Source organism: Trachurus trachurus (genome assembly GCF_905171665.1).
Source record: "Trachurus trachurus genome assembly, chromosome: 16".
NCBI lineage: Eukaryota > Metazoa > Chordata > Actinopteri > Carangiformes > Carangidae > Trachurus > Trachurus trachurus.
Window position 1 is genome coordinate 22,234,430 of NC_139902.1, and position 24,139 is coordinate 22,258,568.

Below are 24,139 nucleotides of genomic sequence, written 5' to 3' on the forward strand. Positions count from 1 at the left end.
GATGGATGAGTCAGGCCAGAGACAGAGAGACTATTAGCTCCAACATGATTTCACATCAACAATGAGATACACAGTTTATCACAAAAATAAGTTGACACATAACAAAAAGCTGGACAACACATGATGCATGAGCAAATGGACCAATTTTGGAATAATAAATAATACAGGGTCATCAAATGTTTTTGACCCGTGTTTATCTTCTCGCATGATCAATATGCCTGGGTTTTTACTGCTCCCATGTGGACAGAGTGAAAAGTACACCTTCACGAGATATTGAAATCTGAAAACGTATGCAAAACAAATAAACATTAATATTAAATGCTAATCTGGGGATGAAATAAGTATGTGGTGTGAAAAGAGAAGCAGAGATACATGTGATGTACATGGGGAGTGAAGATGACACCATTTAAGATGGAATAAGTATTTATAGCTGCTACATATACATACATACATAAATTACCAAGACAAAATAATCAAAAATTAGCAGCTTGGTTTGAATGGATCTGTTTATTATTTTATTTTAAATACATGGATTGCCTTCATCTGCTCTCTGTTCTGGTCCAGTAGCATTATGTAAAAGTGACATGCACACATTCACGCTTTGACACATTCAAACATGAATCATTTGAGATAGCCGTACCGTCCTGAGGACGAACATTCACAACATGTTAAAAAACAGGAGGATGAAAAACAATATCAGTTCTATAAAGTTCATTCCTATTCACCCATTCGCCCTAAACTAAGCCATAGTGTTAGAAAGAAAGTGCTAGAGTCCCTGCTTGGAGAACATCAACAATCTTATTCTTATCAATCACCCAAGGGCAAAAAAAATCAAGTTTATGTTTGTTTGCCAGTCAGTTCTGAAATCAGGGACTACATGACAGAGCTTCAAAGTGCAACAGAAACATTGACGGTAGACATACACATAATAATCGTACTTTAAAGTGGTACAAATATAAAAAATGGATTAATGTACTGTATTGCTTTCACTCAACTCCCCACTGGACATTTTGTCACAAAATTACTCCACTTAATTAGGACACATTATGGGTCTGGTGCATCCCTGCCTGTTGGCTATTGAGTGAATTAATTAATTAATTAATTTGGGGAAATAAAAGTGACACAGACAGACATACTAACATAATACAACATTAGGAGGCCACAACAGTGCCCTAAAATGTTACAAACTCAACCATTCAATTGAAACATGACAGACAATGAAACAACACTAAGTGCATTCAAAATGAGAAAATCAATACCAACATTTACATAGTGCTATTATGACATGATATAAACAGACATTTGGCACAAACTGTCTCAGCATGGCAACACAAGTCCGTTCTGCACTAGTAAGATCTGATCTGGCTGGCTGCAACTGGCTGGTTCATGACTTGATAACAATGTAATGGACGGATAAAAAGAAGATCTGCATTATTAAAATGACAGCTCAGCCCTGTCACAGACTGGCTGGACAATAATGGCCGTTAATCAACCAGAGAAGGTTTGGCAATGTTGTTGATAATTAATGTTCATCTCTCTGCAGCCTGTAAAGTGAGACTGAATCATGAAGTGTGAACAAACTGAGCAGCCTGTGCACTACACAGACAGATCATGTAGTGTCCATTCAGTTGTGGTGGTGGTGGTGGTGGTGGCAGTGATTTACAAACAGCTTCGTTATCACATAGAAATGTTGGAGATACATGTTTAAGTCATGATGCACGACTTTGTTTAATCTGCTCTGAACCAGCCAGTGATCATGTTAGCGTGAGCTCCTACAACTGCAACAGCTGTTAAAAGACAGTCACTAACTGGTTATTGCTGGCTGACCTCACTGATTTGACAAAGCCAGCTGGATGATCTGGACTAACACAACACAGCCATGAGAATGTGACCATCCTCATTTATTTCAATTACCACATTCACCCACAACTATAAACCATATTCATGCTTTGCCGAAGTTCTTGTGCATGAATCAGTTAAGCTATTTTCTTTTTTTTTTAATTATAAACTTCATTGAACTTTTTTTTTTAACATCACACATCTGAACTGATCTAAAATGTGTAATTGGATCTTGGTGGAGGACATGGGGAAGGATCAGAAGAGAGGGTCTTTGGGACAATAGAATTATTTCTCAGGTAGAGATTGCCTAAAACTAAAACATCTACTAACACTATCACAAAGTTCTGGTATGACAGCACACACACACTTAAGCTACCAGGCAGAATCATGTAAAATATTTCTGTCATGTACTTTAAATGTATATTAATGTGCACATAGTATCTGAAGAAACTATCCTTATTCTGAAAAAAAGGAGTAACTCAAATGTGTTTTTAATGTTTGCATTACAAACTTATTGAAGTATGATATATATTATTAATGAAACACAGTATATCTATGGTATTGTCACATTGACTGAACACTAAATGCTACAGACAATGCCTATCATCTGTAAAGAGCAACACAGTCTTTGGTCACTGAAATATAGATAAGAATGAACACTTCCTTTCAAGTACCATAATCAAGTTTCAAAAGAAGCCGATCAAAGCTGCTAACGGATAAATATGTTTGCATGTGTGTGCATGAATGTGTATAATCAGCGTACATTTGTATGTTTTCTTAACACTGGTGCATGTGACAGTTTGGCTTCTGGCTCCATACTTATTTGCGTTTTGGTCCCTGCTTTGGTTTCAATGACTGTTACAGTTACGCTATTGTTATATAATTTTGTGAGTACTGCAGATTTGAATGGTGGGATTTGCCCGTTTATGCACACATGGGGCCAAATAATAAAAATATACTTTATCGTTTTATTTTGTACTCTATGTAGTGGCGTACCTAATGCAAACACTGATATTTATATGTAAGGTTTTGTGTGCATGAGTGTGTGTCTGTGTGTCAGTGGAAGTGTCCCATGGCCTCGGCCGCCTTCACTCTCACCACTGGATCTGGATCTTGGAGCAGCATCACTAAACCTGCACAAGGACAAATCAAGGACATGAGACATAGTTAAAACTAGTGATCATGATTTTCTTTTGAAGAAAAAATGAAAGCTGTGTATTTTTTTTCACCTTTAGTGATGGTGCCCATGTTGAGGTGGGAGAAATGCTCCTCTGGAAGATTGCCGAGCAGAAACCCTGTAAACCACACACATATTTTATGATCTGTTGTGTGTTGTGACTTGTAATTTGTAGAATCTGATGTTTATTGTACGGTCACAATGCAGTCTTACTGTACCTATAAACATGGCCGCTCCTGCTCTGACCTCAGGCCAGTTGCTCTTGAAGAACTGGATGACTGATATGTGGTAGAAGTTCAGCATGCCTGGAAAGTCCTGGATCTACAAACAACAAAACACGAACTGAACATCAAACACGTACAACTTAGAATCTCCCCCTTAGTAACTGAAAACAATCTTGTTGCTCGTGCCCATTTGTGCAAAAAATGTTGGAGAACCACAGGAATCCAAATATATCTCATTTCCAGCCACATTGCACAACTATTCAATGCTCAACCCTGCCGGGATACTTGTGTCTCACCAGGTATTTGGTGAGGTCATTGATGAATTCTCCGTAGTGCAAGCTCTTGTCATCGTGGAGGTGGTTCTGAAACATGGTTGTGATCTGGTCTGATCCCACCACAGGAGCACAGACGCGCATCGCAAATTTACACGCCTAGACACATGGAAAAAACATAATCCATATCTTTAAGAAGCTGTACGTTTGTGTAAATGTTTATTGTTGAAATACTGTATGTGTGTGTGCAGATTTCTTACCTTGACCACCTGTGGGTTTGGGTCAACCAGGTGTAACAGCAGGCTGACCAGAACATTGTGGATCTGGTCTTTGAACACTGGCTCTCCAGAGCCAAACTTGGAGAGATTCCCCATCAGATGGATGGAAGCACAACGAATCTCGTCATTCTCCTTCATGAGCACAAAAGATAACATTAGAGATACAACACTGGGATGAAAACACCTACAGGACTGACTTGGGATGAAAACACCTACAGGACTGACTTCAGATCAGTTAAGCACTGTATTATGTATGATTACTGAAAGAGCTCATGTATAATCTCATATGATACCTTAGGAAAAGCAAACTTACACTTTCCAGGAATGGTTTAATCTTCATGAAGATGTAAACCACCAGCAAGTGGACGTTTTTCTTGTCTAGATGCAGGAGAACTTTAGACAGACCCGACATGGCCTCAAGAGTGATTAATTTACCTGCAGGAGGGAAAGTAAGAAAGAGGAGGATTTCTATGTACCAATGCAACCGATGCAGGATGAGCAGCTGAACATGTGGTGTAATAAACATGATGAATGTGTTGAATTAAAGTGAAACCTCAAACTAGCAGACTGTAAATTCGAGCAATCAATTAAGGTTTTACTGTAACTTTGCTCTTCCGAATATGGAAAACAACTATGCACTCAAAACTTACCTGGATCATCTTTCTCCTCCATGCCTGAGCTCATGGCTGCCAGCAGCTCTTTGGCATATTTATTCACCTGGTGGGGGAGTTGAAGGCTGTGAGTGACCCAGCAGCTACACTAGTGTATGTACAGTAGCACATAGTGAAGGTCTGTGCATATGTGTTCGCGTACCTTTTCAGGTGAACCCACTGCAATGTTACCGAGCCCTCGGACAGATAACATGCGGACGGTGCAACAGGGATCCGATATCCGCTCCATCATGTTGTTCATTAACACATCTGTCAACATCAACTCTGTAACCACATGATGGTTCAACAGCTGGAAATGACAGAGAAAGATAAAAACACAACTTGATATTCATACTCTCCATCTGCTGGAAGTAAACACTGGCTGTTCAAAGTACCTGGAAGTGGTAAAATATTTATTCAGATCTATGAGGCCATTATTAAACAAATATGGTTTATCACCTCAGAGAAGAAAGCAGTGACGGTGGTTCTCTGGCACTCATAGATGTTGTTTAAGGACGGACACAGACACTCAACAATGGCAGGTAACCTGGGACCAGCATGTTTAGCCATCGCCCTGTAGACAAGAAGACAATGAGGTAATAGACTTTATACATTGAAACATATGGATTGGAGCTCTTTTTAAGATCCTAAATTAACAATTACCACAGTGATTTAAACTTCGTTGAACCCCTGAACACGTTTATTTATTTATTTTTCTAACAATCAATACTTAAGAGCAGTTTGGCTGTACCGTGCTAGTAATGTAACTCCAGTAACGTGTGAATTCAGTTCCTTCATTGCGTCCCAGGCGTTATCCTCATCCAGTCTTTTCATCACCTCATCTAACTGAGCTCGTGCTAACAAGATCCTCAGTGCATCAGCTGCTACCCTGGAACAAAACAAGAGCAAACCAAACAATTAGACCCCATGCGCCTTTAGAAAATAAATGTATGCAGGAACCAAATCTGTATTTTATTCAATATAAAAATAATAAATAACCCACCCTGCCACATGGACAGATGCAGTTTGTTTGGTGTTATTGTCTTTCGGTGCTAACACTCCCACACTTGCACCGAGTCTGACAGTGAGACAGGAGAAGAGCTGTGGGAACAGACTGACGGCCGGCTCCTGACTCTGACCGTTTAATAACAGCTCTTTGAGGCCACATGTCATCTACAATCAAAACACACACAGACATATGACACATGTTAACACAAGTCATCCTCTTCTGTCATTTCTATTATGGAGTATTTCTGCTTTTGAGAAACAGCTGATGATTGATGGTAAAACTACGTTTCATGGCAGCATCTTATCACAGGAACATGAACATAGTATAAATATGCCAAACCTCACCTGTTACTTTACTGTTAGGTGTGTTTCCTTATAAAAGCAGTCATGTCTGAGTATCAGTTTGTGAGTATTTGTGACTTACAGCCAGTGGTTGATTCGTGGCCACCTTTGTTATCCCTCCTCTCATCATGGACTCCTTCCTGTCTACATAGGGAGCCATGACCAGAAGCTTCTCCATCACCATCTCCATGATCTGATTGGCTACAATGGGATCTGCCCCCAAAGCCATCCACATCTCACTGGTCCAGCTGGACAGACGGACAGACAAAGTAAAAATAAAATAATTATTAGATTCAAATTAGATTCAAAACACAACAAAATGAGGATTAGGTGACTGAATTTACTTTATGTAACCAGTGAAGCTGAATTATTTATGTGTTTTATCTATTTAGGTGTTTGTTTTTTGTGTGAATATATACCTGTCATATGGAAGTGGTTGGTTAACTAGTGTATTAATAACAGTTTGTAGATGCTGGGAAGCCAGGATTAGTACTGTCTGTCCTACTGCCACTCTCACCTAAACACAAGGACAACAGTGGATTAATCGTTTCAGTGAAACATGCACTATATATGAGAAAACATATTAAAACAGATACACAATGTACATAAACATAAGATATAATGCACACAAAAGCAAACTGTTATTGTAAAACAATTTCAGAAGATGCTATGCAATCAGATTCTACAATGAAAACTCCATGGATAATAAATATTGATACTAAATGAAGTAATACCTGCTCCTCTGTGATATTCTGCAGTCGCACATGAAGCACCTCCAGCATCTCTGGTACCTGACAAACACACCACACAACACACACAAAGACACAAACAAGCTCTGTGTGAGCTAATCCAGAACAGGTGTGTGCATCATTATGCTTACTGAGAGGTATGATGATGAGTGTATGCATGTGTATGTGTGTGTGTGTGTGTGTGAGTGCTACCAGCTCTTGCAGTCCACCTCCTCGGTTCTTCAGCAGGGTATTGAGGATGACTGACGAGGCTCTGCAGCAGTTTGTCTGACTGTCGACCAGCCCTTCAAACAACATGAACACCAACGTCGTCAGCTGCTGCTGAGGCAGACGTTTGCTCATCACCTGACACACACAGGAGGCAGAGACGGAGGGAGTTAGGTTTACTATTATGGCTGGTGTTTTTTCCAAACATCCGACACAATCATTTGTATAATCTTGGACAGAGCTGAACAAAGAGAAGAGGATTCAACACAAGTGAAATCAAAGTTCAGGTAGAGGTGGACACATGTACCTTGGTGAGGTCAGAGCAGGTCTTGTAGAGAACTGAATGATCAGGATTTTCTAGTCTGTCTTTAAGCAGCAACAGGCCGTCCACAGCTTCATCCTTGTAGTCTAGTGCAAAACCTACGTGAAGAGAGTAAGTTAATATTTCCAGTAGATATTTATTTATTCATTTAAGGCTCTTTGAGGGGGGGGGGGGGGGGGTGCTAAAAGTAAAAACAAGGTTATATAAATTACAGAATAACAAACAGTTCATAAATACATTGCAATAAAACAGTGGGACTTGACAAGTAGGCCGACTCAACAGGTGCAAGAGTCAACTGTAATTTGTTAGTGATGTGAGGACAGTGAGTTTGAGGGTGTTAAAGATAAAGATAAAGCATAATGAAAAGAACATAATGCATGTTCAAACAAGGCTCAACATCACTAATAAAATGTGCAGTTTACAATGAGGTACCTTCATATCGTAGCTGTATATAGAGCAGTCTGTATATACAGTCCATAGCAGCAGCGCGTACAGCAGGGTGAGGGTCAGAGCAGCGAGGAGACAGTCGACCCAACAGCGCTCCGAGGTTGTGGAAGGACACCATGTTCTGAACAAAGACACAAAACCTATTAACATCAAGTGAGACCACAAGAACGTCAGCACTGAAGAAGAAGTTCAGTATGTGTGTGTTTGTACCTTAACGGTCAGGTTATCCAGGTAGAAAGCCAATATGTGCGCAGTAGCTGTCACTGCCCTGTCTCTCTCATGGTCCTGTGCAGAGCTCAACCACGATTCAATATGCTGCACAGAACAATAACACACACACACTAGATCTCAGACCACATCGCAGATACTAAAAAAAAGGATGCAAGACAATGGGGGAACGGGATAGTTAAATAATACAACTATTAGTAGCATTAAGGTGAACAGGAGAGGACCTCACCTTGAAGACACTCTGCAGGCCGTCAGGTGAGGGATCCTTGGCCAGTACGCTCTTCAGCAGCTCCTGCAGTGAAGCCAGAGTGTCTTTGTACAACGCCTGTGCAGATACACCAAAAACATGTTAGTCTGATAACACTTTAATTACTTGTGGCTAACATGTTTGATTTGGGATTAGAGGTTGAATACAGTAAGTCTAAACATCTACAATTGCATAATGTACAGCATTTTTGTGTTGCATTTCTAACGTATGTTTGTGCACACAATACATCTCTCTGTTTGCTTTCACCTTTCTCTGTTTAGGGTCCAGTATCTCCTCTTCCTTGATTTTTTCTGGAGTGTGTGTGTCAGGTGGCAGAGAAAACACACTGTTCACACACACCTTTAGTAGGTCAAAGCTCTCATTCTCACTCAGTGCAGGTTCCAAGGGCCTGAAGCGCTCAGCGTTAAAGATACAACAGAATCTCAGGTGCACAAATTTAGAGATAAAACAGATTTTTCAGTGTTTTAAAATTTTAGGTCATTTCAAGGTAGGAGTGTGTGTTGTCCGATGTGTGTTTTCATATTGCTGTGATGCAAACTTTATGTATAACAAAACACCCATGATATCAAGAGGAAGCAAATGTCAATAACAAATTTCTAAAATGTGGAATGAGCTGCCATTAGAAATAAAGATGTCTCCCACCCTACAGTACATACTTTTAAATCACATCTTAAAACTTACTTTTATTCCTTGGCTTTTAACTCAGCATGAGAGTTGTGTGATCTCTGTTCTTGTTTGTCTTTTTATTATCATGCTATTGTATTTTTAATCTGTTTTCTTTTTGATGGCTCTTATTTTATCTTTATTTTTAATCCTCATTACGTTTTCTTACCATTTTGGGCTCTATGTCTTTTATGTAAATCACTGTGCAGCTGCACCTTGGTAAACATTTATGTTTTGAAAATGTGCTCAACTAAACTCAAAATTTATTTATATAGAACATTTAAAAACAACCTTAGTTGCCCAAAGTGCTGCACAACATACAAGTGCTAGCAATATAAATAAACATAAATCATCAACATAGATTAAATAGGGCAATAAGAACAGTTACTAAGATAAGGTAAAACAAATAAAAGCTATACTAAAAGATGAAAATAAGAAATAAAGAAATAAAATAAATGAAGGCCAGAGAAAAGAGGTGAGTCTTTAAGAGTGATTTAAAATGCTCCAGAGTTTCAGCTGCTCTGATGTGGAGGGGTAAAGCATTCCACAAATTTGGGGCTACAACTGAAAATGCTCTGTCGCCCTTGCTCTTGAGTTTTGATCTGGGGCAAACCAGCAGTAACTGGTTGCTTGACCTCAAAGCTCTAGCTGGAGCGTGATGCTTAATGAGGTCAGATAAACAAAGAGGAGCTAGACCTTTTAGGCTATATAAATAAAGTGGATTGGACAGATTTCACAGAAACATTTTTGTACAGGTTGAGAGAAAAAGTTAGCTATTCAGCATTTCTTAGCCTTCCAGGTTTATTGTAGTGAAGGATACATCAGGTTGGCACAGGTGGCCATCACAAGGTGGCGTACTGGAGTCCTCAATGAATCAGCTGACTCTGCCTTGATAAAATCCTGACCAGGGTGAGGGGGAGAGATCAGGAAACAGTTGCTGTCACTGTCTGGAAATAACTGAAAGTTAAGTAGTTTAACATTTCTTCTTTTACTGACCAGCATGACAGTAATGAGCTCCTGTTTGCGGGTGAAGATGTAGCCTTGTTTCTTCACACATTCGCTGATGGCTTTGGCTATGTGGCCAACGCTCTGGATCAAACTCAGTTTCATAGTCAGGTCCTGGATCAGAGCCACACACAGACACATACAAACACATGTGGACAAAATCCATGCAGACAAAAGACATACAAAGACATAGAAGTGGAAAAAACGACAGGACACACAGATAAAAAGAATAAGGTCAGGAGGAAAAGCAGGTCAAACATGAATCAAACTGGATAATTGCGTTTTCCAAATTACCAGGAATGCGAACAACGTGCACAGAAGCTCCCTTTTACCAGATGCAACTCTAGCTAAGCAACTAGCTAAGCAAAAGCAAACAGTCCAGAATCATTTAGCAATATAAAAACCAATCAATCAATCAATCAATCAATCAATCAATCAATCAATCAATCAATCAATCAATCAATCAATCAATCAATCAATCAATCAATCAATCAATCAATCAATCAATCCACTCAGTTCATCAATAAATTGAATCAATCCATTTGTGATACTGAAGATTGATCCTCCATGCCTATGGATGGAGAGACATTAGGAAATCAGAGTTGATGATTAGAGGAGACGGCGTCAACAGCAAACCAGCAGCAGGCACTGGTCAAAGAAGTGACAGAGGAGCTCGAGACCTAGAGGCACGAGGAGCTGTTAGAAATTGCAAAAGCTTTTTCCACACTGAGGGTGAGCAGAACAATCCACCACAGTCAGGGAGTGACAGTCTGGTGAGTAAATCATATCGAGATTATCAAGTAATAAGTGAAACAGGTAATTCAAACGACATCTATCTATAAATAATTTCGCATTTTTAATTGTTAAGGGACAAAGGAAAGGAAGAAGGCTTTTGTTGAATCTGAGCTGCTTTCAAAACCCAGAGTAATTTGAATGCCAGGTTGTTAATATAGTCTAAAGTTACAGGTTTTACATTAGTGGGTTAGACGAGTGACAAACCACACCAAATCAACTCAATTTGATTTAAGACCTTTCAACTTTTAATCAATGGATACTGGTCATGACTGGAATCCATTGTAAGACTCAAGCCAATCACATGCATTGAAATAGCAGTTGCAACTTGCAAACCCCTCAGTGCTGCATGGCTTAAGCTTATGATACTGAAAATATTTTTTGTGGCGCATCACTTTAAAAACTATATTTCACTGAGGCAGAGCATTTTTAACATTTCCATGGAGAAATAAAGTGCTGTCAACTAAGTGCTTTCTAAACATATGGTGAGCATTTGCTCCACCATGACTCATTTAAAAGGTGCTATATGAAGTTTCTTTCTGCCGTCAAATGTGGTTTCTTTCTTGAAGCAGGTGATGATGGTTACATCCTCTTGGCACTGTATCTTCACCCTCTCATGCTGCACTGAGGACAAACTTGATACTTCAGTGTCCTACTATTGCAAACTAGTATTATGAGGTAGGCTGGGCCAGAGCTTCTTGGTTAGCAGAGTAAATAACTTTAATGCTAACATTCGCTACACAGGTATAGCAAAACTTACACTGTGTAGCTCCTAATGGATCATTCAGGATGTCAAAGTTTGTGCTCTACCATGGTGAAATATAACTGAAGCAGCCAAGTAATACAACTTCAATAAAAAGCATGTGCATTATTGTATCAAGTTTTATATCCTCAAAGATTTCCAGTAAAGATTTTCACCGTGTGTGCACACCAGAATAGATTCAAATAGGAGCAAGGAAGAGCAAGATGAAAGGGTTTGCGTTAAATCGCAGAGATAAAAGAAAAATCAAAATGGAGATAAATAACCCATGTAGTCTTCTGACAATACCTTTGTCTCTACTTTTATCCCAAGAACCTGTATGAAATAGAGGCAATAAAGTCATATTACATACAAATAAACCCATTTAAGATCTTTCATCTAATGCTGCTGACACCGCCAAAAATGTTTAATGTCGTTCTTACACCATTTATTAGTTTTTTGTGTGAAATGTGTCAATACAGCTAAAGATTGACCTCCTGCAACAAATCCAGAAACTGGTTGATACATAGTAAATGTGATAATGGATACTATCAGTCACACAAGTCAAAACTGTCTTTAGTCCTACTTTAAATCAGACTTCTACTTATTTCAACAAACCAGAAGTCACAACTGTAACACTTGAGGGGCATCACAGGGGCGTTACACTACCTTGGTATTGAAGTGTTTACTGATGCTGCGAAGGATGTCTTGATCGATGCGGTTCAGTATCTTTTCTGGAGGTGCATTCAGAGCCACTTGGCCATAACACAGGATTAACGTGCTTTTCACCTTCTCCACCTCAACATCGTTACGCTCCTGTGAAAAAGGAAGAGAATGATTAACAATAACAGAGACAGATCTACAGAAACCAAGTGAACGAAGTGGTATCAATAATTAAATGATCAGTTGGGAGACTATTGAAAAGTTCTTTGTACTTTGAGCAGGTTGAAAATGCTGGGCGACTTCTTGAACGCGTCCGACTTTCCAAACTCGTCCAGTTTAGCCAGAGTTCCCTCGAGGTGGCTGTTAGCACAGAGACCGATGCCCATTGACACTCCCTAATAGACAGAAAGAACAGACACAGACTTCAGCCTCAGTATTAAAAAAAACACCTTAACAATTTGCAGTGCAATTTATGTTCTCAGATTATTTCAACAGCACAAAAGTACCTCTCTTTCTACAGCGTCATTGTGTCGTGCGGTGAGGAGGATTTCCTGCAGTTGTTTTTTAACCAGCTCTTTATTGAAACACTGCTGGAGAGTCACACCTATACAACGATACAGGAAACTCTGCAATGGACAGTGAAAACATGATTTATAAATTCTTTGGTATTTTTTTAGATCATAATATTTTAATTTCTTTTCAGGATCATACTACAGCAAAACATGCACTTATAAATGAGTTTGCCTTGGATTTGTGGTTATGATACAAGTTTTGAAAGTATTCACCTTCTCCTCCAAGTCATTGTTATATGTAGCGAGATATCGTGTGGCCTCGGCCGCCAACTGACACACCCATTTGTCATCATCAATAGTAGCCAGGGTTTTAGACAAGAGCTGGAGATCATTAGATAAATTCAGATTTAAGTAAATCCAAAATAAAAGCAGACAGCATCTGTGTATGTACAGGCAGCTAATGCAAAACACATTTGAATATAAAGTAAAATTAGTTTATACAGATGCAAAACATTGTTGTCTCATGATGTCCATGAGATAATAGTCCCAAATAGAAAAACACACCTTCAGCAGCTTGTCATCCCAGTGCTTCTTATCGAGGCTCTGTGCCGTTGACTCTGGAAACAAAGAATAAACAGTCAGACTTATCTACAATAGAGGCGAAATCAGATGCAGACGTCGTCATGTCGCTATCTACAGTACAGTACAAACCTTCTAGCACGGACAGCAGAGGTGGTATCTCGTTCTCCCAGAGATTCTCTGTTTTGGGATGAATGCTGACACTAAGGATTTGCAGAAGAGAGAGTGACGGAGCTCCGTGACCTCTGCTGTTGAATGGGAACGCTGAATTCACCTAGGATCAACAACACAATGTGGAGATAAACAGACATCTATTAACCACAATGTACTGTAGACAACTTCCTGCTTTCTATTTACTGTACAGGTCTCACTTCACTTCATGCGACGATAACTGTACTTCTACTTCAACAAACCAGCAGTAACAGCTGTAACATTTGAGGGGCGTTATCCTACTAGTCCTATTTCCCCTCTATGTTGTGTAAAGGGGCTGGAATGACTAGTATTCAAAAGAAATAATCAGACATAGTAAATGACATATTACAATTAAATGAGCCACGGCAATGCTTAAGGACCATTGGGTATGGTAAGTGATTATTCTAAACCACAGATTGAAACAAATTAATTACAATTTACAAAAATCTGCCTCCGACTGGAGGGGATTATTATGGATGATTGATTATCCTAACCCATTTTTTGCATCACAGTTTTTGCCACTAATGATGATACAGATCCATTCAGCATGCATTTCAAATGACACACAGTGCTTCTCTTATACAATTAACCACAGGTGATCAGTTTTAAAGGTGATCGATGGGCTGAGGATTAATCCCAATCACATATTATAAATGAAAATCAGCCAATAGTAATCGGTAGCCTACAAATCGAGGTATTAGTAGTTTAAACACTGTGAGATCTGTCTTTGCCTTTGGCCAGAAGTTATCACACATTTCTGCCGTGTGCGTTATGCAGATGTCTTTACTCACCAGCAGTCTGATCATTAGTGTTTGAGGAGAGGGCAGATTGACTGGAGGGAGACAAGACACATTTAGTTTAGAATAAACAAAATCAATTTTATGTTTTCAGTGAATTTGTAACAGATGCATCATGTTGGTAAATATGTCTCCTACCTTCCTGTTTCAAGTCAATGTGAAAGCTGGGATCCTGGTTATTTTTCTTTTTGGTGCCCAGCACTATCAGACTCTTACATAGAGGAGTGGTGGCATTGCTGAACTGTGGAGGGGTCAGATAGTACAGCAATTTGGGCCATAGCACCTGCAGACAACAAAATACACACGTTAAGTATCTTAATAATATGAAGTGACATGAATCTGTGGGCTTTGTTGTAAAGCCCAAGCTTCAGAAAAATGCATGCAAAGAAAGAAGAAAGAAAAGGAAAGAAAACAACATTTAAATGACTAGAAAAACAAAGAAAAATCAGTCAGTGACAAATTAGATTAATTAGTAAAGTGGTAGACAGAGAGAGTGGAGTGTACGTACATCAGCTAGCCGTCCAACAGTGGTGGTCAGGAGATGAAGGGTGTTGTCACACATCGACCTCAGAGCCTCGTTTGACACCTCCTCTGGATCTGTGGGCCTGTCACCACGCTGGAGACACACACACAGGATAAAGGTATATATGACTTCACATATCTTTGTACTGTATGGATGTACATAGTTGTACAAAAGTTAGAGTTAAACACACACCTGGTATGTGTCAGGTAAGGCACAATGTTGAACAATGAATCGAACCAGTAACTCCCCTCCCTCCAACTCCAGATAACCGTGATGAGCCATCGCACTGATCACCTGGACCACACGCTTCTTCACCTGGGAAACACAGCGACAGAACCAGAATGAGCTTAAGTCATGATTGTCTAACATAAATTAAGATTACGTTAGGATAAACAGACTAGTCTTAATTCAGCAGATAGATACATCCAGAATGATGTTCTCTGTGTGTGTGTGTGTCACCTTGTTGCTGTGATCAGCCATTGGTTGTCTGATGCTGGCCAGGATCAGGAGCTTCTTATTTTCCATTGTTGAAGCTGTAACACGCACACACGTTAACACATGAGTAGAAATAACCAGATGATAGAGGATAAAAGTTCAGTAATGGGGAACTATAATTTGAGTGTGCTCAAACCTAAAGTAAAAGTCTGGATCACTGAAAAATTAATTAATTTTAACTTTTCTACCAATGCCAATCTATCCATGTGTGAGCAAGGCATAAATTAATTTGTGGTGTGTGTATGTTTTATTCTCCTCACTGGTGGAGTTGATGAGATGGCGAAGGACAGCGAGTGAGCCCATCCTGCTCCGTTCATTACTGTTCTCCAACTTCTGAAGTACAAACATAACCAGGCGGTCGGGGAAGGAGTTCGCTAGAGGAAGAGAGGTGGAGGAGGCAGCAGCAGAAAGACGTTGTAACAAAAACACAAAAATCATAGCAAATCACGGAGATAAACGAGAAAACAAAGGATAAACAAGATAAACCAGAAAAGAAGGACGGGGAGAGAGAAAAGTAGACCGACTGTCACAGTTAATATGATTATGTTGTGGTGGACACTGAGTCTGGCACGCTAATGAACGATCTCATTACCGTCCTTGTGACTGCGTAGAACTAGAACAGATAGAAAAGCCTGAAGCTGCTGAACAACTTTCAGTTCTTACCACACACTAAACTTGGTTACCTTCTCACGTTACAAAGACAGTGTCAGCAACAGTCAATAATCAGACGGACATTAACACAAGTAACTGAGGAGCTTTAGTACCGAGCAGACTGAAACAGCGCAGGACCTCGTTGTGGTTCTTGACAGTAGGAGGGTTGTTGTAATCAACAGGGGCCGACACCTGGGGGAGACAAAGGAAAAGTTACACTTGTCTCTTCATCAATTATAGGTCAATTTGTGCACTGCTGTGATACAAGCACTGTCAGTTCAGTTACATGATGGGACAGTTGAATAATTTATTTAAATTGAATTCAACTGAATAAACTCACTGTAAAACATCATTTCCATCAATCATAAATGTTAATCATAATTTGCAGAGACGACTGTTTGTGGTTCAAGCGACCTGCTCTTTTTACAGAACAAGGTCACACATGAGAGGCTTAAATTATAACCACACTCACACTTTGGGGAACATTTCTGAAGTTGAAATGAGAACTGAAATTTTATTATGGGCCATATTTTTCAATGCCATCATTTTGTGTTTTAAGGACTTACTTTGTTTGGACCTAATGAAATTCAGTCTGTTTTAATTATACACGTGTACAGGTTAATGTTAACAAATGAATTCATGAGATGCTGTGTGATTTTGTAATAGGAATGATAACTGTAACTGCTGTCAAAAAAAAGAAAAGAAGCACTGATGCTGTAACTCTCTGGTGAAATACTCTCTGTCCCCACCACGTGATCTAGATAGATGATACATGCACATCAATGGCAGAGTCATTGTGGTGAAATGTTGCAACAGTCAAGACATCATGCCAAGTGTCAGCTGACAAACAAGATTATGTCAACATGTGACTACAGCAACACTCAGACAGTCATTTAACACATCTACAGTAAGAGAAGGCAGGACGAAGTGAAGACAAGACCAAATGACTACACAAAATGGTGGGAACCAGCAATCAAGTGTAGTCAGACCATACAATAGGAAGAGCTAATGTTGTGTAGTGGTGTTAAGAGGACTTTTATGCTTGTGGCTTGTTCAAGATCAGTAACTCGGCATGTCTACAGCATTTTTTTTTTTTATTATAAGTTCATGAAAACTTGAAAAACAAGAGAAAGAGCAAAACCGACTCTCCTCCAAATATCTCTTATGGCATTTTTTTGGTTATCATATCTAGAATGAGATGAACATTTTTCATATGACATAAATCAAAGATATATTTTTAATATGTTACAAAACTGTCCTCTTCTGTACAAATTTATTAACAATGAAAAATAAATAAATTATAAATTCAATGGTATCTTAATAGACAGATGAAACTCAGGTCATTGGATGCAATACAGTACATCCAGTAATAAAGGAGAAATGGTATTGCTACAAGCATGTTTTCTGCTTAGGTCCTCCATTAGCATCTGGCTAATGCATTATGCATCAGTCATCTTGTTTTACTTTGCATTTATTTTAGTAATATGTACCTGCTGATGCAGAACAAACAGTAGACTGTCGAGTTGTGTCTCCAGCACCCTGCTGCCCATGTTGAGAGAAGCATCAAGCACTTGGCACAGACTCTGAATGAAGGCAGGAGAAAGAAAAAAAAATCATCACCCTCTAAAAAAGCTAAATTAGTTGTGTGATGTTTCCGTTACGTGTATGTACCACAAGCACTGCACAGGCTTATTATACCTGTACCAGTAAGTAAAATATATGTAAGATATGAATAGCTGGAGTTAGAATTGGCACAAACAAATAAATAAATAACATGGGTAGATCTGGGTTTTAAATTCAATTTAATTCTGATCCTGATACACAATCTCTCTCCAGAGGACAGTTACTGTAACTGTGTGAGTTCAAACAACAGATATCGTACAAAGAAAAGCAATGAGGCAGTATGAAGTTTGATAGGGATGCTAGAACTGTTGTCAAAACACATGATTCATGTAACAGAGACAAAATGTACAGATTGTGTCAGTGCTGGATGCCATACACACCTTGCTGATGATGTAGTGCTCATTGTTCTTCTTGTACAGCGACAGGATGGCAGGAATGAGTTTGGGGATTTGCTCCTCTAGTTTATCACTGGCCATCAGGTGGCACATGGAGCCAAGTGCCTCAGCCACAGTTAGCCTCAACTAGGACACACACAGGAATACAGAATATCAGGTGACACAGATTCACAAGCTATTCAATAAGCTATTCAACATCACCTAGATCTATGTAGTTTGTAAGAAAGAAAATGCAACACAGGCAAAACAAGAACTTTTAAATAAATATCGTAAATGACCTTCAAATATAGCGGACTACAGAGCAATAAATGAATGAAAATAAATAGATCTATGAAATTATTTTCACTGAAGAAGTATTTGTATGTTATTCTGTTCCTTGTGAAGTTGTGAAGGTCACTCCAGTGAACGATCCTCGACTCTAATAAGTTGCCTGCTTTCGGTAATGCAGCACGAAGGCATAGTGGTTAAATTGTTAACACGGCTAATTATAAAAGACAAATAGTGAACTGTGTGGTTAGTTGCTCCACTATTAAAATCCCACAGAAAACATACATTAACAGGCACTGGCAAATCAAAAGCGTGCTGTTTGTGGTTAACATGTTTCACCAAAATTGGGAACTGAAAATGACACCGGCAGAATGTTCTCGCTGTATTTTCACCAATTTGTGATTAAAATGCTTTTGCACTGCCATCATCATCTTGTATGCAAAAATCTAAATATCAAGCTGCATCTCTTACCTCAGCTTCCTCTACAAAGCCTGACCACATGACTTAATGTCAGATGTTCAGTCATTTTTTCAGTTGTGCACCAAAACATCTTGCTCAATGCCCCCAACACCGAGCTCTGTGTCCTCACCTTGGACTCCCTGCTTTGTAACCAGCTACTGAAGAGGATGTCGAAGGCAGCGTAGATCTCACTGGAGAATGTATCTTTCCTGACTGTGGGATCTGGAGCCTTGTCCAGGTTGGCCAGGTACTCCAAGATACTGTCACTGAAATGACACAGGGCTGGAGGGAAAACAAAACAGGGGAGGCACAGGAAAGCAGAGAGGAAGTGTTTCATGTTGTTTCAAGACGAGGTAATATAATTCAACAATTATGATGATGATTCGAAGAAGCATGTTGGCAGCTTTTTACCGGAAGAGAAGACCCACTTCATGTTGTCCTGTTTGGCCATGCTCAGCATAGGCAACATGGTGCCAAGAATAGCGTTCAGAAAGGGTACCATGCCATAAACTAGAGAGAAAATGGAGAAGAGACCAGCATTAATGACACACCATTACTCACCGCTTCCTCTGTAAGTGACGGAGAATGTACATGTCATGAGTTGAAAGAAAAACATGGTAGAGGCTTGAGGAACCCCTGATGAGATTTATTTTGACAGACAGAATTATTAACAACATGTTAATAGATTATCTAAAAAAAACCAAATGCATCTCTGTACTGGTCAATCATTCACAGAGACTAGCACTAGCATTTGTTTGGTACTTCCTCTAAAATTATACATAATTGAACAGTAAAGCCAATGAGCCATCTATTATTTATCCACTTAGTATCTGATATCTTTATTTTTTACACACAGAAACAAGTGCATATTCAGTATTAAGCAGACCTATGTTACGTTTCTTTAAAACAAGCCCATAATGCAGGTGTTTTTAATAGCTTCTCCAGAATTTCAGTCAGAGCTGTTGTGGCAGGAAGAGTTGCATAACACTTCTACATCCACAGCATGAAAGAAAGACTCATGTTTGAATTTAGATGCAATAAGATCAGTGATACTTAAAATACAATGTTACACCAGTGAATGTGGTGTTAACAGTGCAAAACTTGAATTGCTCGCTGATTCTCAGTCAGTCTCAGTGTGGATGTCACCACCTGAGACACCTTCTGAAGGAGTTTATTCAGTTGCCGTATTTTAAGAACAGGCTTAAATGTTTTACCGTAATACAGAATCACAGATACCAGAAATTTAGGCTACAACTAAAATGATAATTTGAAACAGTATTGATCAACTCAGAGACTGTGAATATCCCCAAATGCTGCAGGGATAGTGTAGGACTTTGAGGTGAAGACAATGTAATCCTTGTAATTTATAAAGCACGAGAGGCCGCTCCTTAACAAACAGCAAATGCAGCGTTGGGACCAGTTTGACAGGTTATTATATTTCTCAACGACCTCCGAAAACCTGCCTTGTGAGCCAAAGTTGTGATTTCCTGTTGTGTGTGTATGTGTGAGGTCTTTCTTATGGCCTCTTGTGTGTGGCTTCCTTTGTTTTTGTGCATGCAAACATCATCTTACCATTGGAATCAGAGAGGCTGGCAAGAGTTTGGACCACAAAGAAATGAGGTAGGACCCCTGGCTGAAACTTGCTTAATATCTCCTCCATTATGTCATTGATGTGCTTGTTACCCACAGCAACCAAGATATTGCTGGCTGCCTGCTGCCAATCAGGGACAACCTCCTAAGAAAACAGAAAAGGAATATCATCTATCATATGCTCGGGGAAAAAAAAAAAAAAAAACTAAAAATAAATTATCAACAAGATATATTACCTTTGATCTTGTCATCTCATCTGAGGCCAGAGAGATGATGCTTTTTATCCTGGGGGGGCTGATCTCCTCGATACTGCAGGCAGCAATCAGCTCAATAGTCTGAAGAATCACAACTCTGTGACTCACTACCAGCTACAGGAGGAGGAGAAAGGGAAAAAAGAAGAGAAGAGATGACTAGGATTACAGGGGTAGCATAATACGTATATACAAAAAACATTAGGACAAAATGAAATACAAATTAGTTGCATGGCATGTTTTTATCTCCACCTAAAAGCACAACATCAAAAGCATTTATCATAATTGTTGGCTTTTACACAGGCATATATACAACAGCAGACATTACGCACCATACCAATAAAAAAGGAAATCTATGTACAAATCACTGACATTTCCACAGAGTGATGATGCCATCATCTGACAATCACATGTCATAGAGCTGTGACAATATGATCAAATGCTGCAGCACCATTTACAGACACAAGCCAATTCAAAACTCTATGGTGAACTCTCCGAAGACAAAATGTGCTTCAAATACAAAATCAAAGAGCAGGCAAAAAAACAAAGATTTTCCATGTAAACTTTTCTCTTTTATGGATATAGCAAAAGTGTTAGCAGTAACATTGATATGACTTCACCAAATTAGTTGTGTGATGTTTCCGTTATGTGTATGTAGTACCACAAGCACTGCACAGGCTTATCATACCTGTACCAGTAAGTAAGATATATGTAAGATATGAATAGCTGGAGTTAGAATTGGCACAAACAAATTAATAAATAAAATGGGGTAAATCTGGGTTTTAAATTCAATTTAATTCTGATCCTGATACACAATCTCTCTCCAGACGATATTTAACTGTGTGAGTATGTCGTACAAAGAAAAGCAAGGAGCAAGGATTTTTCATGTAAACTGTTCTCTTTTATGGATATAGCAAAAGTGTTAGCAATAACATTGATATGACTGATATGAAACTTCACCACCAGAGCAGAAACATTAACACAAACAGATGTTGTAAATCTGTGAAACCTCCAAAAGCAATGCCTTGATCCTACACGACATTACTGCCGGCAAACCACATGCTAGGGGCACTAAGAGGCAGTTTAAGTGTGACTGGGTTTAACAGATTAGCAGAAAACTATTGTTAGCTAGGGTTACCATTACCAGAGTCAAAACAAATCTTTCATGAAGCTACAGATATTTCCATTATGAGAGTACTGTACCATCTGCTGGATTCCTGCTAAAAATGCAGAAAAAGTCAATGTCTCCCCTTCATTAGACTTTAACAGCATGGAAGACTTCCCCCTGCAACTCCCCCTCTAAATGTGTTAAGTATGATCACAAAGAGCAGCCACAGCAGATAATTGCTATATGTACTGTAACTGTGAAGCTGGTTTTAGAACATTAGCAATAGTTGTACAAGTATGCACATTGTCATACTTATCTGGCTCCAAGAGTTATCTGCTCTCTACTTACTACTGTGCAGTAAGAATACTGATAACAACAGTAGGCTACTGTATATTTTCATAGATAGCTGGTGTTTTACCTTTGGGTGTTTCAGGAGGTAGTCCTGGCACATTGCTAACACTCGGTCTGGCTGCTGTTTTCCCAGGGTTAACATCGACTTCCTGACCTGCTCCTGGACCTCTGAGTCCTTATCATTGGCTGCATCTAGTAGCGCCAGGGTCACCTCTAGAGGGAAAACACAACATGAAATACATGAGAAGAGGAAGCTCACAAAGTAGGAAGAAATTTGTAGTTAGTGACACCCATGCAGTAAAACTTCTCGCTAGTAAAACAAATAAAGGCAATAATAGGCTACATATGGCATAGCTTTCAAGACCAAATAGAAAAGAGGCAGATACAAAAACAAATCTGAAGAGAAGAGAAGAAAAAGAAGAGAAGAGAAGAGAAGAGCTTACGTTCCACATCTGTCTCATCCATGGTGGAGGGCTGGAGGGCTGGCTTCCTGGAGCCTGCGGCTGAGAGTTGAGCTTCCCCCCTGGGGGACAGATGAGCAGGGGCTGCCTGGAGCTGAGGAGCAATGTACAATATGTGATTGTATGCAAGATACTAATTTTAATGCGGGTTTCCAGACACTGCCTGTTTTTATTCTAAATAATAAAATATTCAAATGTTTTCAGATTTTAGATTTCAGGTAAGGCAAGGCAAGGCAATTTACAGACAGTTTGTCTCAAAGGGCTTTACACAGCATCATAACAACATCCTCTGCCCTTAGACCCGCACATTGACTGAGAAAAAACTACCAAGAAAAACCCTTGTAACAGGGAACATGTGGAGAAACCTCAGGGTGAGCAACAGGGCAGATGTGCAATAGATAGAAAAGTTTACAACATGGAAATGTAACCGGTCACTGAACGAGGGCTGATATTTCTTTGCACTTAGAATAAAGCCAGCACAAGTAATGTCTCTACTGAACTGTAAAAAAAGAAAAAAAGAAAGAAAGAAAAGAAAAAGAGTATGGATCAAACTCATTGATATATTTGAAAAGTCAAAGCATACATTTGGAAAACACCCCAACACCCCCTCGTGATGGTCCTCTCATCACCTGACTGACTGAAAGGTGATGGTCGGTCACCTTACAGCTGTAAACTGAGAGAAAACATTGATGTTTGCCACTAAAGAGCTCTAGTCTGTATCTATCTTCAGCTGTCAACCCCTAATCTTCCCAGTCGAGCTACTTATTTAGCTCCTGACACAGCCACCAACTCACACAGCTGAGCAGCAGCAGCAGCTAACAACTCTACTCTACCACAATGTTTAACGTTAACCAAGAGACAACAACAACAACAGCAATGTGACATTAAAAAGACGTAAAAGTGTAAAAACGATCAGGGTCGTGTCTCTTACTGTATATTTAATGTTATGGTTGAATAATTACCTTCAACCTGCCCGGATGGTGGTGATGCTGCTGCTGCTGCTGCTGCGGCTCGCTGGGAGATAACAGTAACATTAGCATGCTAAGCTAAGCTAAGCTAAGCTAGCAGCTGCTGCTACGGAAGAAGAGGCGTCAGCAGCAGCGTCCTCACATCATCATCACCCACCAAAACACACACAGACACTCTGCTAACAAGGCTCAGGAGAAACTTACCAAGTCCCAGTGTGTGTCCGCTGAACGACACGACAACGCTGCTTCTTATCTATTCTTTTGGACAGCAGGCAGCGGCTCCCTCCCTGTCACAGAGCTGTGTGTGTCCGGTGCTGCTGCAGGTGTAAACACGCCTGGTCATGTGCTCGTAGTCAGCAGGAACGTATCAGCAGGGGGCGGGACCCCGGGAGGGAGGCACAGCACCGCGGCACATAGAGCTGACAGACAGTCAACACACTTGGAGCTGGTCAGGATATACTTCCTACTGTGGTAATGGTGAGATTTTTGGGATATACTTTTACTGTATATATATTTTATATTTCATTTATGTTGTTGTGGAAGCCCTGGCCTACAACCAGTTACCCTGCACTACAGAAAGATGAGAACTCAAGTTATATATACCCAGAGGGCAAAATCCAATTTTTTGGGAAAACAGACACGGAGCTACAGGGGGCCAAAACCCCTTTCTTGGGTAATTTTGCTGGAAAATGTATGTAAATGCAAATATTTAGGTACTACAATGGCGTCATACAACTATAAAATTTGGCAGAGAGTATCTTGACACATAGGGGGAGGCATGAAAAAAAGATTCTGGGGTTTGTTGCAACTCAATTTTAAGATATCACCCTCAACATCCCAAAAAAGACAAAAAAAAAAAAGTAGGCTACTGTTTGCCTGACAAATTCTCATGAAAATTATTATTTTTCAGCACTTTATGGAGAATATCTATGCCTTACATGTATATAGAAACTTTCCTTAATTCATAAGCTTTCATTTGAGTCCAAGCTAGCCTTTCTATCTCAAAAGCCCCACTTGCTGTGGCCAACGGTCTTCTCTATCTGT

General features: G+C 39.6%; 1 protein-coding gene across 2 annotated transcripts; it reads right to left on the reverse strand.

Moving 5' to 3' along the window:
- Positions 1 to 526: 526 nt before the first annotated feature.
- On the reverse strand, positions 527 to 23,422 carry mroh1 (maestro heat-like repeat family member 1). 2 transcript variants are annotated; one of them, XM_083989825.1, is made up of 46 exons: positions 23,300 to 23,383; positions 23,090 to 23,141; positions 22,110 to 22,221; positions 21,734 to 21,879; positions 20,193 to 20,324; positions 19,939 to 20,101; positions 18,778 to 18,876; positions 18,497 to 18,648; positions 17,626 to 17,766; positions 17,113 to 17,205; positions 15,736 to 15,814; positions 15,232 to 15,345; positions 14,936 to 15,009; positions 14,669 to 14,791; positions 14,462 to 14,569; positions 14,092 to 14,236; positions 13,948 to 13,988; positions 13,097 to 13,238; positions 12,950 to 13,002; positions 12,659 to 12,766; positions 12,380 to 12,499; positions 12,146 to 12,268; positions 11,880 to 12,026; positions 11,520 to 11,546; positions 9,671 to 9,793; positions 9,495 to 9,574; positions 8,258 to 8,399; positions 7,973 to 8,068; positions 7,726 to 7,830; positions 7,501 to 7,636; positions 7,054 to 7,166; positions 6,732 to 6,884; positions 6,525 to 6,581; positions 6,210 to 6,307; positions 5,873 to 6,038; positions 5,444 to 5,613; positions 5,192 to 5,329; positions 4,900 to 5,014; positions 4,604 to 4,750; positions 4,441 to 4,507; positions 4,104 to 4,225; positions 3,773 to 3,922; positions 3,537 to 3,671; positions 3,235 to 3,337; positions 3,069 to 3,134; positions 527 to 2,972 (listed from the first exon to the last, which is right to left on the reverse strand). In XM_083989825.1, the coding sequence occupies exons 3-46, from the start codon at positions 22,129 to 22,131 to the stop codon at positions 2,896 to 2,898; spliced, it is 4,911 nt and encodes a 1,636-aa protein (XP_083845951.1). In that variant the 5' UTR covers positions 22,132 to 22,221; positions 23,090 to 23,141; positions 23,300 to 23,383; the 3' UTR covers positions 527 to 2,895. The 2 variants fall into 2 exon arrangements, with proteins under 2 accessions (XP_083845951.1, XP_083845950.1); XM_083989824.1 differs by lacking the exon at positions 23,090 to 23,141 and having other exon boundaries at positions 23,300 to 23,422.
- Between the last annotated feature and the right edge of the window lie 717 nt (positions 23,423 to 24,139).

Bases quoted from the DNA above. Each gene is read 5' to 3' on its own strand.
- mroh1 (XM_083989824.1), bottom strand. From the start codon at position 22,131: ATGGATGAGACAGATGTGGAAC. The intron at 3,338-3,536 runs GTGAGACACAAG...TGTTGTTTGTAG, and splicing joins ATGACCTCACCAAATACCTG to ATCCAGGACTTTCCAGGCAT. The intron at 2,973-3,068 runs GTGAAAAAAAAT...GTCCTTGTGCAG, and splicing joins CATGGGCACCATCACTAAAG to GTTTAGTGATGCTGCTCCAA.